General features: G+C 47.6%; 1 protein-coding gene across 24 annotated transcripts in view; it reads left to right on the forward strand.

The window, feature by feature from the left end:
• The window catches only part of Lar (tyrosine-protein phosphatase Lar), a 938,228-nt gene that overhangs the window by 852,487 nt on the left and 68,241 nt on the right, over positions 1-17,500 (forward strand). For 17 of the 24 annotated variants that reach the window (XM_086550318.1, XM_086550308.1, XM_086550325.1 and 14 more), the window contains one exon: positions 1,834-1,851. The exons of the other annotated variants lie outside the window; for them this stretch is intronic. In XM_086550318.1, the coding sequence (XP_086406444.1) occupies positions 1,834-1,851 (18 nt within the window). The remainder of the gene's footprint in view (positions 1-1,833; positions 1,852-17,500) is intronic. 24 annotated transcript variants of the gene reach the window in all.

A 17,500-nucleotide genomic window follows, 5' to 3' on the forward strand; every position in this document is an offset into this window, starting at 1 on the left:
ATGTTTTGTATATATGTGTGGTTAATGTCCTTCCATCCCATTCGTGTGAAATTGTCTTTCACTCGCTTTCGTTTCCTTGTCTATGTACTTGTAGATGTCTTCCTCTATCACCCCCCCCCCATGGCTGTGTATTTATTTATTTATTTTTGTTTTTTCTAGTAATATTATTTTATTTTATTTATTTATTTTTTTCTACCGGAGAGCGAGCGTCCATTAGTCCCCTGTTGCGCTGTGATCCCCCCGTTCCAGACCCCAGCGAGACGCCTCTCGGCTCGTTGACTTCTTGCCTCTTACTTCGTAGTTCGCTCTCCTCTCCTCTTGCCTCTTAATCGTTTGCTCGCTCTCTCCCACCTCTTGCCTTTTGTCTCTTATTCTTTAGTTTGGTCTCCTCTCCTCTCTCCTCTCGCCTCTTACTACTTTGCTTGTTCTCTCATCCTCTTGTTTCATGTTCTTTTGTTTGCTCTCCTCTCCTCTCCTCTTATTATTGAGCTCGCTCTTTAGTCCTCTTGCCTCTTGCCTCTTAGTCCCTTTACTTATTTTCTTTTCTATCTTTCTCCTCTCTGCTCCTCCATTCTTTTATTCATTTCTCCTCTATGTTCCTCTCTTCTCTACCATACCTCTCCTTCTCCCTTTCCTCTTGGTACGTGGACATAATTCGACTTCGACCCTTCGGCTTTAATCCTCTTTTCCACTAACAGGTCTTTCGCCCCTTGGTTTCTCCTCTTTACGTTTTTTTTTTCTTTATAATTGCTCCACTGTTTTCTTCGTTCATTTTGCTTTGCGTTATTTTTCTGTCTTTCTTGTCTTTCTTTTTTGGGGGTTCATCACTTCGCGCTGATTCCTTCGTTGACAGCTTTGTCGCTTAAGTCTTAGAAAAAAAAACTTTCATTTTCCTTATAGATAATTTTATGCCCCTTTATCTCCCTTGTACACCCCCTCCCCCTCCTTCATCTCTTATTTTCTAATTTTGTCGCCTGTCCACCTTCCCGCAGCCATTTTTTGACCTCCGTGAATATGAATGTTTGTGTGTAGTGTTCGATGTGGTCTGTCTTGTTGTGTCCCTGTAGTGTAACTTGCATGAATTGACTGATTTTCTCTTGATGTTTGATTATTAATCCCTCCTCCCCCCTCCCCTAAAAGCAGACATGTTTGTCATGTGTTTTCAAAAAGTTGTGCTAACGTCTAAAAAAAAAAGTAAAGAGAAGAGAGTGAGCTTGAAAGAGCAGCAAACTTGTTAAAATTTGTGTTTGATCAACTATGATGAAAGTTTCCATTAAACCATCTAAGCTCTTCTTCATTCAGTTTTGTATTTTAACTCATATGTTGTTTTTTTCCTTCTTTAGGTCTTAACAATTTATAATTACTGACTTTTCTTATGTGTCAACGTAAGTGACTTGAGCAGGTTGGACAAGATCTGAGGGCTTCCTTCTCCTTATTAATTATATAATGACTATAATTATGGTTATGATTACCATGATCGTGATTATCTTTATCATTATTACCAACTTCCATTGTTGGGATTGTTATAATATCATATTGTTTGATGCTTTATAGAGACTCATTAGCAGGAGTGTTACCGTGGTCTTGCTATGTGATTGTCTGACGAAGGAAGCCCTCAGTCTGTCCCTTGTTCTTAACCGGCCGTGTTCTAGGACTCGGCCGCCTGGTCTGCGACCCGGAGCCTAGGTACTAGCCGTGCACTCGGCATTCTCACAGGCCCCTAGTTACTAGCTGGCCCCGCGCTCTGTGTTGGGGCCTACTGCAGCTGTTCGCGTCGTTGTTTTAACGTTACTAATCCATCTCTCTTTTCCACCCCATGTTCGCCTACCACAGTCAACGGTGGAAACTCAAGTAAGTTGTGTTGTTTTCCGCCCTCGCCGCACCTCTTTCCCTTCTTAGCCTGGGGTCTACCTACATACGTACTTACATACATAAGTGTGCACACGCACACATACACATGCACATGCACACGCACACGCACACGCACACGCACACGCACACGCACACGCACACGCACACGCACACGCACACGCACACGCACACACACACACACACACACACACACACACACACACACACACACACACACACACACACACACACACACACACACACACACGCGCGCGCACACGCACACGCACACGCACACACACACACACACACACACACACACACACACACACACACACACACACACACACACACACACACACACACACACACACAAACCCACACGCAAATAAACCCACACGCACAAAAACCCACATGCACACGCACTAACGTTATGCGGAGGACAGATGGTGGCGCCTTATAACAGCCTCACACAAGCGGATGTTCATGGCACTAACCGGTTGAACAGTTGAACTCTTTTTGTCTCAAGGGAAGAGGCTCTGATGCCGAGGACTTTCCCTGAGATCCGACCACTGAGCTTGACACACGAGGGCCATTACTCTGGTGTAAGGGCACACTTAGGGCCACTCTTAAACAGGGAACAAACCTTCTTGGTGCGTGTGTCCCTCTCTCGCACGCGATTGGACAACCGATTGGACACCCGATTTGGACACTCACTCACTCACTCTTAACACACACACGCACACACAGACCCCAGAATGTGTTTTGTCCTGTAGTGGTTTTTAATGTTTTTATTTTTTTGTTATTTTTTTTTCTTCTCTTGTGTGCATTTGTCTGTTTGTGTTTGGTGTGTGTTGGCGCACTTAAAAAAGGTTAAGGGTTAAAAGCACACAGGTGATATGAGGTATTACGGAAGGTAAGTACTGGGGACCTGCACACTATAACTCTGCAACAAGGGTAGGTGGAATCTGCACTGTATATATACATATATTCTTTTGCATTTTTTTTTTACAGCATTGTTTATTTCTTTGTGCCTTATTTGGGTTTTTAGATTTTAGTTTAATTAACATGAACATATTTTGGTTTTGTACATAGTGTTCGATATTTTTCAACCCATTTTAACCCCATTGTTCTCCAAGTACGCCGCGATGCTTTGTTTATAGTATGACAAAAGGTGTGATCTGAACACGGACAACAGCAGCGGGACGCCATCATGCTATCGAGTTGATGGTAGGGTTGGCGGAGACACTTCCCCCCCCTCCCCCCGGCCCCTGCTGCCCCCGCTTAATCCATCTCTCTTTAACACCTTCCCCCCCTGTTTATGTGAATTTATTTGTTTTGTTTATATTTGTTTTTTAATTGTTAGTTTTTTTTGGGGATCCAGAACGCGTGCTTCATAAATGGCGTTCACTTTTCAATAAGTGGCAGTCGCGTTTTCTTGGTTCCACCGGGATTACGGCGTGAGATTTCCGCGGTGGGGGGAGAGGGGGGGAGGTGAAGGATTCGATGAAAAGTGTTGCTCATTCAAGAAGATTAACACCCCCCTCCCCGCCTCCCCTCCCTTCCCTTCCTTCCCTTCCTTTCCCCTCCCCTCCCTCCCCTTTCCTTCCCTTTCCTTCCCTTCCCTTTCCTTTCCTTTCCTTCCCTTCCCTTCCCTTTCCTTCCCTTCCCTTCCCTTCCCTTCCCTTTCCTTCCCTTTCCTTTCCTTCCCTTTCCTTCCCTTCCCTTCCCTTCCCTTCCCTTCCCTTCCTCACGTCCCCACCCCCATTCTCACTCTCCACCCTGCATGCGAGCATATAGGGTTTGTGTGGGGTGGGGGTGAACGAGGAAGAGGAGGAGGAGGAAGAGGGGGAGAAGGAGGAGGAGGAGGAGGAGGAGGAGGAGGAGGAGGAGGAGGAGGAGGAGGAGGAGGAGGAGGAGGAGGAGGAGGGGAGGAGGAGGAGGAGGGGAGGGAGGAGGAGGAGGGGGGAGAGGAGGAGGAGGAGGAGGAGGAGGAGGAGGAGGAGGAGGAGGAGGAGGAGGAGGGGGGGAGGGAGGCGAGAAAACGTATATTGTTGACAGTTTTCTCATCGGCGGGAAAAATTTAATTTCTTGAAATAAAGTAATGGAAGGGACGAAGAAAAAAAAAATGAAAATAAAACAAAGTGATATAAGTAAAAGAGAAAAACGTGTATATATATATATATATATATATATATATATAAACAAGCAAGGACAGCGAGTGCACTTTAACTATGATCAAGCTCAGATACTGACTGCCTTTCACTTGCACGCCCGGACGCCCGCACGCACGCATGCACACCTACACTCCTAAAAGATGAACGCGCGTGGGTGGCGTGAGTGTAGATAATGTGATGACGATGTGGGCGGGTGGAGGGCAGGTAATGAAATAAAAGCGTGGGGTGGGCGTACGTGTTTGTGAAAGTGTCGACAGAGAAGGTCTCCTATGCTCGTGGAAGCAAACGTCATTCCTCGTATCTGTGAAGAGCAGTTTTAACGACATACAAAATAACTAACATTTATGACAAGCTGGTTTCCTCCTCCCTTTTCTTTGTGTGCTACCGAATATCCATCCATCCATCCGTCCATCCATCCATCCTTTCCGTCTCAATTCATCCGTGCAAGTGTGTACACATACCTCTCCCTTCCTACGTCCGTCTGTGTACATTAGAGTGCCCTCGGTTGCTCTTATCGCCCCTCTCTGCCCACTACCCCCTTCCTCCCCCTCCCTCTGCCCTTTTTTCATCTCATCGTCTTCCCTTCTTCTCCCTCACTCCTTCCTCGTCCCTTACCCCTTCTTCACCCTTCCCCCTCCCTGGCTCCTTCTCTATTCCTCTCCCCTTCCCCTCGAACATCTCATCTTCGCTTTACACTCTTGTGTACTGTACCTTTATCCCTTCTCGCTCGTCCTTCCCCCCTCCCCTTTCTCTCACCCCATACCCTCTTCCCAACATATCCTCTCTCACACGCCCTCACCCCCCCCCTCCCTTCTCTCACACGCCCTCACCCCACTCCCCTCCCTCACACCCTCACTCCCGACCCCCTCCCCCACCCCGAGCCCAACGCCCTTATATTAAATAACAACAACCTAGACCGATTAAAGATAGATGGCGCTCGGGACGGCAGCCGGAGGTTAAAATTCAGTGTTTCGTGTTTTCCTTTAATTTTCGTCGACCACTTCGAGAGGCTGACAGGTGTGTTTGTCCCCCGCGAGGATCTTACAAGATGATGGGGCTGCGGCGAAGGAGGAGGAGGAGGTAGGGTAGGGCGGATGGGGGTTAGTGGAGTGGGATGAGGGTTGGGGTGGCGGTGGGGGGAAGGATGGATGACTAGGAAAGAAGGGTCGAGGGATATGAGGAGGAAAATAGGAGGAGAGGGGTAAGGGAGGAGAAGGAGAAGGAGAAATCAAAAGAAGAGGAAGAGAAAGAGGAAGAGGAGATAGAAGAAGGGATAGGGACGGGATGGGAAGGAGGAAAAAGGGGTTGGAGTGAAGGTTATAGAACAGGAACAAGAAAGGTGTTAATGATAGAAGGAAAAAGACGAGGGAAAGAGGATAGAGAACGGAAGAAGCAAAGAAGCAAAGAGGGGGACGAGGAGGAGGAACAGCGGGAGGGGAAGAGAAGATGAGGAAATGCTTTCGCGTTGTAGGTGTGGGGCTGCGAAGGAGGGAGGAAGGAAGAGGGGAAGGGGGGGGGGGAGTGTAGTTATTGTCTCAATTTTTTTTTTCTCAACCCAATTTTTCTTGCAGATTTTTATATTATATTTTTTTTTTTCTGGAGGGGCGAGTATTGCGCGTGTTATTGTCGTTATTGAAAGTTGTTATAGTGTTGGCTTTTATTATTATGATTGTTATGGTGGTGAGAATGAAGTTGATGGTGATGGTGATGATGATGATGATGATGATGATGATGATATTGATGGTGATGATGATGATGATATTGATGGTGAGGACGATATTGATGATAATGAAATGAAGGAGGGGAAGGAAGAAGAAGAAGAGAATGATGAGGATGAGGATGATGATAATGATGATGATTATTACTATTTTGCCATAGTTTCATTCGGGGGGGGGATCTAACTTGGATGGGTTTCCCGGAAATTTTCGTGAAAGCCTTCATTCATTCTTGGCTTCTCCCGTTATCCTGGATCTTCCCGTTAGTGGCTTTGTCCGGGCCTTCAATAGTGGCTTTATTTGGACCTTTTCTAAACTCCTTATAACCGGCGGGTTCTCTTGTCTGGCGTCATGAAGGACTGACTCTTTCTCTCTCTTCCTCTCTCTTTCTTTCTCTCTCTCTCTTTCTCTCTCTCTCTCTCTCTCTCTCTCTCTCTCTCTCTCTCTCTCTCTCTCTCTCTCTCTCTCTCTCTCTCTCTTCTATTCTCTTTCTTTGTCTATATGTTCATCATTGTCTATCTTCGTGTTCCTATTCTTGCCTCATCCCTCCGCCGAGCCCTCGTTACCCCACGCCTACAGAATCTATTCTCCTCTTCCGCCTCCTCCTATTCCCTTATTTCTCTTACTCCCTCCTCCCTTCTCTTATCCCTTTCGCCTTCTTTTTCCATCTTCTTCTCCTCCTTCCTCCCCCTCTTTCTCCTCCTCCTCTCCTCCTCCTCCTCCATCCTCCCCCTCTTTCTCCTCCTCCTCCTCCTCCTCCTCCTCCTCCTCCTCCTCCTCCCTCTATGCCCGCAGCCTCCTTTCCTCTCTCATCCATAGTTATCTCCCCGTCGCCCCAGAGGCATCTCTCCCCGAGCCATAGTCACCTCAATTTCGTAGTCCAACTTTACATTTACCGACCTCTCCATCCCTCCGTCATACCCTCCTTGCCCCCACCCCTTCTCTCTCTCTCTCTCTCTCTCTCTCTCTCTCTCTCTCTCTCTCTCTCTCTCTCTCTCTCTCTCTCTCTCTCTCTCTCTCTCTCTCTCTCTCTCTCTCTCTCTCTCTCTCTCTCTCTCTCTCTCTCTCTCTCTCTCTCTCTCGATCTCTCGATCTCCAGCAATCTCATTCTTCTTCTCCTTCTCCATTTCCTCAACGTAGAGTAAAATAAAAGACTGTATGTGCGTCTACGGGGCTTGGGCGCGCGAATAGGTGGGTCTTAAGGTCGTAGAGCTGTGTATAGGTAGGTCGTAGGTACTTAAGAGTGTGGTCGTGTGTCGTAGGGTCGTAGAAACGTGTGGGTGTGTAGGCACGCGGGTAAAAGAGAAAGGGTAGATTATTGGTAAGTAGTTGGTTGGTTGGTTGGTTGTGTGATTGTTAGGTACGTGTGTAGTTGGCTGGTAAGTAGGTAGGAAGGTGTTAGATACGTGTGTAATTGGTGGGTAGAAGGTACGTAGGTAGTTAGGTAGGTCGGTAGGTAAATGCATAGATAAGTGGTAGTTACGTGTGTAGTTGTTAAGGTGGCAGGTTGTTGGTAAGTAGGTATGAAAGTGTCGGGTAGTTGGTACATAGATAAGTAGGTAGATAGGAAGGTAGATAGGTAGGTAGGTAGGCAGGCAGGCAAGCGGGGCGGTGTCAAGACTGCCTTCGCTCCCCGCTTCACAGCCCTATTATTTATGCAAGAGGTGAACCTTTGTGCATAATTCACGGGCGATAGTCGTTGTGCCCGTGCTCTTATCTCGTCATTTCTCTTCTCTTCCTCTGCATCCTCGTCTGCCTTTCCTTGGAATCCCTTTCGGTTTTCGTTTGGATTTTTTTTTTCTTTTTTGAAAGTGGGGATGTATTTTAAACAAGAAAAGGATAAGGATATATGTGTTTTCTTTATTCTCGTCGGTTGCTTTGGTGAGTTTTATTTTATTTTTTCGTTTGTTTGTTATATTTTATGTTTTTCGGATTTTTTATCGTTTCTGCTTTGTTTCTTTTTCCAAAACGTTCTTTGTATCTTTTGCTCCCTGTTTTACTTATTTATTTTTTCTTTGGTTATTTGTAAATTCCATTCTTATATACGCTGGTCTCTGTTAGTTCACCCACGCTGCATATTCTGTCTCAGATGTACTTGTTCACCCTCACAGTTCCCTTGTTCAGTCTCAGTATACTCACTACCTTTCCCTTCTCGCATTCGTTTTCCTTTCTCTCTCTCTCTTTCTCTCTTTCTCCTTCTTTCTCTTTCTCTTTCTTTCTTTCTTTATCTTTCCCTCTTCCTCTCTCTCTCTCTCTCTCTCTCTCTCTCTCTCTCTCTCTCTCTCTCTCTCTCTCTCTCTCTCTCTCTCTCTCTCTCTCTCTCTCTCTCTCTCTCTCTCTCTCTCTCTCTCTCCCTCTCTCTCTCTCCCTCTCCCTCCCTCTCTCCCTCTCTCTCCCTCTCCCCCTCCCTCTCCCTCTCCCTCCCCCTCCCCCTCCCTCCCTCCCTCCCTCCCTCCCTCCCTCCCTCCCTTTCCCTCCTTCTCTTTCTCTTTCTCTTTTTCTTTCTCTCTCCCCTTCTGTGCGCCCTTCTGACGTCCTGCTCCGTTCGTCTCCTTTCCCTTTCCTTCTACCGTCCCCTTTCCCTTCGTCTCTCCCCTTCGTCACTTTTGTCTCCTTCGTCGGAGCGGCGTTTCCCCGTGGCTCTCCACCCTTCGGCGAATGCTTTACCCTATTTGGCGCATTGTTCTCTCCGTCAGCCACGCCTTCTTCCCCCTCTCCGTCAGTTTCCTTTCGCCTTTCTTCCTATTTCTTCTTCTTCCCCAACACTCCTGCTTTCCATACACACTTTCTCTTCTTCCTCCTTTAATCCTCCTCCTCCTCCTTTCCTCTTTCTCCTCCTCCTCCTCCTCCTCCTTTCCTCTTCCTCCTCCTCCTTTCCTCTTTCTCCTCCTCCTCCTCCTCCTCCTCCTTTCCTCTTCCTCCTCCTTTCCTCTTCCTCCTCCTCCTCCTCCTCCTCCTCCTCCTCCTCCTCCTCCTCCTCTCCCTCCTCTTTTTTTTATTCTCTAGTATTCCCTCTTAGTCGTCCGCCCGGTATGTTGCCTTGTAAATGTCGCTCTCCTTCCGGACAGTTCGAGTGTCCTTCGGGGAGTAGTAAACGAGGGGGCCATTAGGACAGCCCCGCCGATCCTTCATTCATCATGATTTATCCGTTCATCAAGGTGGGGAGGGGAGGGGGAAGGGAGAAGAGGGGAGCGGGAGGGTTTTGGTTTGAAGGGTTTGGCGAGTTTCTTTCTCCACATCTCTCTCTTTCTCTTTCTCTTTCTCTTTCTTAGTGTTTCTGCCTCTTTCTTTCTCTCTCACGTTTTCTATCTCTATCTATCTATCTATTTATTCATCTAATTAGGTATTTATATTCTTTCTTTTCCTCTCATCTTCCCTTCCCGTTCCTATCTATCTCCCTCTCTCCTCCCTCTCTTCTCCCTCTCTTCCACCCTCTCTTACTCTCTTTTTCTCTTCCCTTTCTCTTCCTCCCTCATTCTATCAGTCATCGAAGTTGTTTACTCAACGCGCTGTAGTTAGCTAGCTGTTGCATCAGACGGTTTACGAGTTGATTTTGCAATTGCGCATCCATGGGTAAAGAAAGGGAATATAAGAAACTGGTAATAAAAAAAGGAAGAGGAGAAAGGGCAAAAGGTCGACGCCGCGAGAGGAAACGGGACACGAGTTCAAGCATGTGCGTTGTTGCATAGTGGATCGTCTGTTGCATGCGGAATTAAGCCTTTCGTGGAGATGAGGCGAGCGAGAGACGGATCAGAAATTCCACGGCTTTCACTTCTCGTCTTTGGCTTTGTCCCTCTCTCTCTCTATCTTTCTTTCTCTCTCTCTCTTTCTTTCCCTCTTTCTCTTCTTCTCTCTTTGTTTCTCTCTCTCTCTCTCTCTCTCTCTCTCTCTCTCTCTCTCTCTCTCTCTCTCTCTCTCTCTCTCTCTCTCTCTCTCTCTCTCTCTCTCTCTCTCTCTCACTCTCTCTCTCACTCTCTGTCTCTTTCTGTCTCTGTCTCTCTCTTACTCTCTATTTCTTTTTTTTTTCTCTTTCTTTTTTTCCTTATTTCTCCCTCCTTCCCTCTCATTTACGATAACGACTGATTATTATAGGCAAACAAACAAATAAACAAAAAATGGCGCGAAATTGTGTGGGATACTTTTGGCGGAGATTCGTAATGCATCGCTATATATTTGGCGTTATTTACCATGGAGGTATTATTTTTGTGTTACTCTACAGCATAGAGGGGACTTTTATATTACATTTTGAGAACACTGGAATGCGAGCTGCAGGTTGGGGAAAAAAAATGTTGGGTGTAGTTTGCAAGTCTATACTAAGAGAAAATGGGAGGCTGGTTGCGCTGTGTGGTTTGTGTTGCTATAGGAAGATAGCACGTGGTTTTATAATGATTTGTAATGTTTACATAATGTTTATATGTCTGTTTGTCTGTTTATATGTTTGTATGTATTGCATCTATGCATTTCTCTCTCCTCGTTATTTCTCCTCTCACTCCCCTCATCCCGTCTCCCCCTCTCACCTCCTTCCCTCACCCTCTCTCCTCTTTCTCCTTCCCTCCCTCCCTCCCTCCCACATCTTTCCCTCCCCCGCTTCCTATTCCACCTCTCTCCCTCCCCCTCACTACCTCCCTCCCTCCCTTCCTCCCCTTTCCATTCCTCCCTTCCCCCCGGGTAAATATTAATCGCGGAACAGCTCGCGCCGAAGCCCCGGATGTGATGTTTCGCGCGGTCGGCGGAACACAATCCCGAATCGGCGCGCGGCCTCGGCACCCTCTTCTGGAATCCATTTTTTTCCCCTCCTTTTCTCTTTTTTTCCCGTCGCGACAAAAGCCTGAAGCGCAAGGAATTCCGAATTGCGTGGCCGGTAAATTTCTCCTACCCCCTCAGCCCTTCCCTCCCTCCTTCCCCCTTCTCCCTTCCCCCTTCCCCCCTCCCCCTTCCCCCTTCCCCCTTCCCTCTCTCTCCCTCTCTTCTCTCTGGCAATATTCTCATCGTCGCCCATATTTATTGTATTTGAGAGAGAGAAAGAGAGAGAAGAGGAAGGTTCGGTTCCACCAACGCAATAACCCCACCCTCCCTTCCGCCCCATCTCTCACTCACTCACTCACTTACTCACTTACTTACTCACTTACTCACCGTCACGCTGAAACACATTCAAATATGTATCTTGCTTCATCCGCGTCCTTATGTTTATGTTTACCCATCTGTACACGATTTACATCTCTCTCTCTCTCTTTCTCTTTCTCTTTCTCTTTCTCTCTTATTCTCTCTGTTTCTCTGTCTATCAATCTATCTATCAATCAATCTATCTATCTATCTAAAAGGCAAGTCTTGAGGGAGGACGAGGAAAGAGAAGACGAGAGAGCGAAGGGAAGTTGAGTGAGAAGTGGGGTGAGGGGTAGGGCGGGGGGCGGGGGGTAGGGGGATGACTTGATGGGATGAGGGGAGAGAGAGAGGGGGAGATGGGGGGTAAGGAGAGGGGGCGCACATGTGTTGAGTAAACAGCCGTGAGAAGGCAGGTGGGGAGGGAGAGGGCAGGGTAGTATGAGTATGTGTAGGGGGGGGGTGTAGAGAAGGGAGAGGAGGTGGGAGGAAGGGGGTATCTAATTATTTTTTCAGGAAGCAACACACGTTATGATTAATGGTTGAAAATAACAAGGGAATGAAGGGACGGGGGCGGGGGGGGGAGGGGAAACTAGTACCATCTTGTTGATTACCTGTACTCTCTCTCTCTCTCTCTCTCTCTATCTATCTATCTATCTCTATCCCTCTCTCTGCCTCTGCTTTCTTTCTTTCTTTTCTGGGAATTCCCGTCCAGTTTTTCCCCGACTTATTTCTCTCTTTTTATAGGGGGGGGGGGTTATTAGTCTCCGCTTTTTGTTGTGTTCTTATTGTTGTCTTGTTTACACGAGCGAGGCCTTCTTCATCTCGAGTTAAAGCTGAGCGGAGAATGCGTTTTCTTTTTCTTCTTCTTTTTCATCTTTTCAGTTTTTCTTTCGTTCTTTCTTTCTTTTTTTCGAGTTGTTCTCAGGTTTTATTGCATGTGAATAGCCGAAAATGGAATTAAATGGAACCTGTTTTTTATCGTTAGTTTTACTTCTATTTACAAAAAGAGCGATCTTTTTTCCTTGTTCTGTGAAGTTCTTGAGCTGACACGTTTTCCAGGATGACACAAGAAGAGACGCGTAAATGTTCTACAATGGAGGTCTTTTGAGGCAGACACTTCAGCGATGATGTGCTGAAGGAATCAGCCGCTGAATATTTTGGAATGTGTGTGTGTGTGTTTGTGTGTGTGTGTGTGTGTGTGTGTGTGTGTGTGTGTGTGTGTGTGTGTGTGTGTGTGTGTGTGTGTGTGTGTGTGTGTGTGTGTGTGTGTATGCTTATGTATATTTCTCAGTGTCTACTTGTATAAATACACGTACATTATATATGAATAACAGAATTACCCACCGTAAGAATTCTGGCAAACGCCAAGACTCCTAGAAAATCGAAGATCGATCGGTGATTGGTTGAGCAAGGGGGCGTGCCTTGACCAATCAGCGCGTGACATATGTCATCGTGGCGTCACTTCAAGCTGCACATAGTAGGCGTGTAATTCGAAAAGAAAACTCGTTAGTGATTTCGGTGTCGCCTAGAATTTATAGCCGTTCCAAAATTGAGAGAGAGAAAAAAAAGAAACCAGTGAAACGGAACGAAAAAAGAGGGGGGGGGAGGGAATTTCGTTTTAGAATTATTGTACAGGAAGGAGATAGAAAATATAGAGGAAGAAGGGAGAGGAGAGAGTATGCTGGGCGGGCTCAGGCATTGCTGGTATTTACGGTATTTTTCATTACCTTTCGTTTATTTTTTTTTATTTTTTCGCCCGTCGCCCCCGAAAATCTGCATCACGAACGAGCTAGTATGCGTATATAATGGCGTTTAATCTACGTGGAAACGATTTTTCACACCAGAAAACCGGAGTATTAAATCTGTGATATTTGTAATTTGCGAAACGACACCTTGACGAATACAGGGCGGGGAGACTTTTTTTTATATTGTTAACCATTTTGTCTTTTATTATTTCATGTTCTCTTTTCCTTATATTCTTTCTTCTGTGTGTGCCTTCTTTATCTCTCCTCTTTATCTTTCTCCTTCACTCTCTCTTTCGCTCGCTCGCTCGCTCGCTCGCTCGCTCTGAAACTTTTTCATTTTCTAGGGATTTTTGGGTTATTGCTTTCCATTTTATTTTGTTTTTTTCAACCTTCGTTATTTCAGGTCTTACGTATTCAGAAACAAAAATGCTCAAAATATTCCATTTCGTTACGCGAATTCAGATTGTTTTATTTTATATATTTTTTATTTATTTTTTTTTTCATTTGTGTTTTTTTCTTCTTTTTCTCTATATCGAACCGATTGAGACCGACAATGCCCTTTTGATCTCCATAGCTTTGCTTGAGGTTTACCGTATGTAGTGCCTGCGTATTGACGAGCTTTTGAGCTTAGCGGCGTTCTTACGTGAGGTCGGCCATTGTGCTTGCAAGTACGGGGCATGTTGCAGCTGTGTTATTTTCGATTGACTTTTGCAATAGTAAAAGAAAAAACAAAAGGTGTACGTTTTTTTCTGTAAAGGGGGGTGAAATATAGTTGTTCACTTTTCCTTTTTTTTTCCTTTTTCCTTTTTGTTCTCGTGTAAACAGCAGCCATTGACGAACTGCCATGTTATTTCATTTTCATGAGGCTTCAAGTGTTGAATTTAGTAGGAGCGGGGATTTTATTTACTTATTTATTGGGCTATATTTGCATTGCGTGCTACATTTGGCCATTCCCGTGAGTGAAAACCAACAATCACACTGTATTTGGTTTTATTTGCGTTCAATTTAGATGTAGATCGTGCACTCATCCCCCTACCCCCTCCATACCCCCACCCGTCTAGGGATCCTCCCTTCGACCCTTGTTGTATAGAGTCCGCTTCTATACTCTCCCCATCTTCCTCACTCGCCCCCTTATCTCCACTTCCCTCACTCTCTCCTACCTCCCTTATTCTCTTCCACTTCCTTCACTCTCTCTCCCACCTACCTCTCTCTTCCCCCACCTCCCAAACTCACCCCTACACCTCATCTTCCCAACCTCTTCACTCTCCCCCTACACCTACCCCTTCACTCCCCCCCTCCCCCACCCCTTCACTCTCTCCCCCTCCCCCACCCCTTCACTCTCTCCCCCTCCCCCACCCCTTCACTCTCTCCCCCTCCCCCACCCCTTCACTCTCTCCCCCTCCCCCACCCCTTCACTCTCTCCCCCTCCCCCACTCTCATTCTCCCCCCACCCTCACTCTCCTCCCACCCTTCACCTCTCCCCCTCCCTTGTTCCCGATACCGTTCCCTGTTCGGTCCGAGCATGTCGTATTTTGCGTGTGTCGAGCGCCGGAAATATACAAGCGTGCCATGCCAGCGCGGCCATGCGGGAGAGTCGAGTTCCAGCGGCCGTCGACCTTAGCCCGGTGGAATGGCTCTCCGCTTGCGGTTGGCAGAGGCGGCAGTCGAGGTCATAGTTGCATCCATTCCTCCCACTATACCCCCCTCCCCTCTCAACATCAACCTCCACTCGGGTGGGTCTTCCCTTTGGACTCCCTTCCCTTTGGGCTATTCTTGTATCCGTTCCTCTTTCTTTCCTTTTTTCCGCTTTTCTTTTCTTTCTCTCTCCCTCCTTCTTCCTTTCCCTCTCCCCCTCTGCTTCTCCGTCCATCTCCTTCCCCCCTCTCTCCCTCCCTCCCTCCCGCCTTCTCTCCCTCTCTCTCAAGCACCCTTCATCTTCCTCCCCCTCCCCCTCCCCCTCCCGCTCCCGCGCATGGCTCTGTCAGCCGTATCATAAAAGTGCTAAACCATTTTCATTTTGAGGTGGGAAGAGGATGACGCGGGGCCGCTCATGTTTTCATGGTGATGTATTCCAGCGGAGGGACGAGGGGGAACGAGGCTGTTTAACGAGAAAAAGCGCAACGCCGCAATTGCGAAACAGTTTCTGGGATGAATATAAATTCGCGTAAGTGCGAGGGAGGGAAAAAATTATGTGTATTAAAAAAAGAAAAAAAGAAAAAAGTATTCTTTTGAGAGCGCTTGCCTTTGATTGGACTCGTGACAGTCGAAAATGATGCTTGATGAGAGAGGCATCGGAAATCCTGAACGGTATAGTGAAGGGAGGGGTTACAGTGAAGGGTATAGTATGTGGTGTATTGTGGGGCACAGTGGCCGGTACAGTGCAGTTCAAGTCGGTAATGGGTAAAGTTTGGTCTGCCGGATTGAAGCGACTGTGATTACGTTCTTCCGTGTTTTAAAGTTCCAGTAATATCCCATAGGTATTTAGAGGTTGTAAGCGTAATGCTTCCTTTGAAGTGCGGCTTGAAACCGCACGATCCTTTTTTCACACACGATGTAGAGATAAAAGTCTAATTTCCTGTTTTAGATAAAGCGGGGAGATAAGCGCCATCAATTTTGTTTTTGTTGAATAATGCGAACATGTATTCGGCATGAAATCCAAGAGCGGAAAAGGGAGAAAGAAGAAAGGGAGAAGCGAATAAGACGAGTCGATTCGCCACACGCCAGCTAAGAGAAACAGCCTTCGTCGTCGTCGTCGTCGTCGTCGCCATCGTCGTCAGCGAGAGCTAATTAAGAATCCCGAGTCCTAATTCCTGGGAGAAGCGGAAATTCTTGCGACGATTAAAGGGTCGGCAGAAGGAGGGTTTGGGGTGAGGATGGAGGGGAGGGAGGAGGGAGAAGGGAAGAGGAGGAGGAGGAGGAGGAAAGAAGTGGAGAATAATGTGGCGTCGTGTTTTTAAGGGGCGATGATTTCTTGCGCTGCCCGAGGAGCGAGGGGAAAGGGGAGAGGGGAATGGCGCGGGTGGAATGAAGTCTTCCGTCCGTCCGCCGTTGTCGTCGTCTTAAGAGCCGTCTTTTCTTGCCGCCGTGTGGGACGACGGAAGAAAGGAAGGTAAAAGGCGGTTTTTCTTTCTTGGTTGTGGAATAAGAAACCATAGCGGCGAGGAAGATGAAACCATGTATATTCGCCCCAACCCCCTCCGCTTTCTTTCTATCTCTCTCTTTCTTATTTAACTCTCTCTCTTTCTCTTTCTCTTTCTCTCTCTCCATCCTACTCCCTCAGCCTTTTCCCGGGACAGGGGGTAAATAGTGAGACTTTTTCGACTTGCGGATAGTCAAAGGAAGTGATATGCCTTCCGAAGCAAATACCATCTTGAGAGAGCGAGAGAGCGAGAGCGAGAGAGGGAGAGAGATGGAAACTAAGGTACTCCTCTCGCATGACGAATGGAGGAAGTGCATGATTCTGCCCCCTTCGCGGTCACAGGAATATCTGCGACGGTCCAGTTTTGCGGAACTTCCTTATTGTCATGGCTATTTCGCTATCGCAGACGCAGCATCCTAGGGTGCCAAAATATGCCAAAAGGTGCCAACCGGGGATAGGGGGTTGCCAAGGGGTGATGGGAGTACAGGAGCGCCAATTACGCCAGGGTGCCAAGAGGTGTTAGGTGGTGTTAGGGTTTAAAGGGGTGCCAAGAGGTGATAGGAGTGTAGTAGTGCCAATGATGCCAAGAGGGTACCAATACTAGGGAGTACCAGGGTGCCAAGGGGATGCTAGGGGCGGCAGGTGGCAGAGACATTAGCTTGCCGTGGCTAGCCCTGGGTTTTTACTCTCCTTTGGCGCATAAAGATGTTTGGTTTATGGTTTAAGTGTATAGCAGCACTGTGATGGCTTATTCCGGTGGAGTCAGTGTGGAGTAGGGGGTTGTGGGTGGAGTTAGTGTGAAGCGAGGGAGTTGTGGGTGGAGTTAGTGTGGTGGAGGGGGATGTGGGTGGAGTTAGTGTGGTGGAGGGAGGGGTGGAGTTAGTGTGGTGGAGGGGATTGTGGATGAGGTGAGTGTGGAGTGATGGGGTTATAGGTGGAACGAGAGGGTTGTGAGTGGAGTTAGTGTGTGTGTGTGTGGGAGGGTGGGAGGCTCTCCTGCGCTTCCTCCCGGCCTGTCGTAACTCCGGGAATAACTTCCTACCATAACTTCGCGAGGATTATCATATCGCAAGTTTTATATGCTTTAGGCGCTCCTAGCCGGAAATATATGACGTGAACGAGGGTTAGGGGGTGGAGGGAAGGGGCAGAGTGGATGAGAGGTAGTCATTGTTGCCTCCTTCTTTCTCTCTCCTCTCCCCCCCCCCCACCTCACCTCCTTCCACCCTCCCCCCCTCTCTCTCCGGTTCACTTCTCTCCTCTCATTTTTTTCAGTGTTTTCGTTTTTTGTTTATTTTCTCCCCCTCTCCTTAACCATATTTCTTTTTTCCTCCCCTTTCCTCCCTCCCTCTCCCCTATCCCTCCGTCCTCCCTTCTCCCCCTTCAACTTCCTTCATTTCCCTCCCTCCCTCTTTTCTCTCATCACCATAATGCCTGGTTCGAGCACGTTCCAAGGCCCCTCGAAGCTGTTTTGGTGATCGGCGTTCAGTTCTCCCTTTTTTCGCTTGTTTCCCCTCTCCTCCTCCCTCCCTCCCTCTCCCTCTCTCTCTCTCTCTCTCTCTCTCTCTCTCTCTCTCTCTCTCTCTCTCTCTCTCTCTCTCTCTCTCTCTCTCTCTCTCTCTCTCTCTCCTTCTCGCTCAATCTATCTCTCCCTTCTATCCCATCTTTCCCTCGCTCTCCCTCTCTCCCCCTCCCCCCTTCCCTCCCTCCCTCCCTCCCTCCCTCCCTCCCTCCCTCCCTCCCTCCCTCCCTCCCTCCCTCCCTCCCTCCCTC

The sequence above is a fragment of the Penaeus japonicus genome, unplaced genomic scaffold (assembly GCF_977035675.1).
Source record: "Penaeus japonicus unplaced genomic scaffold, GWHDUDI00000001_assembly GWHDUDI00000023, whole genome shotgun sequence".
NCBI classification, from domain to species: Eukaryota; Metazoa; Arthropoda; class Malacostraca; order Decapoda; family Penaeidae; genus Penaeus; species Penaeus japonicus.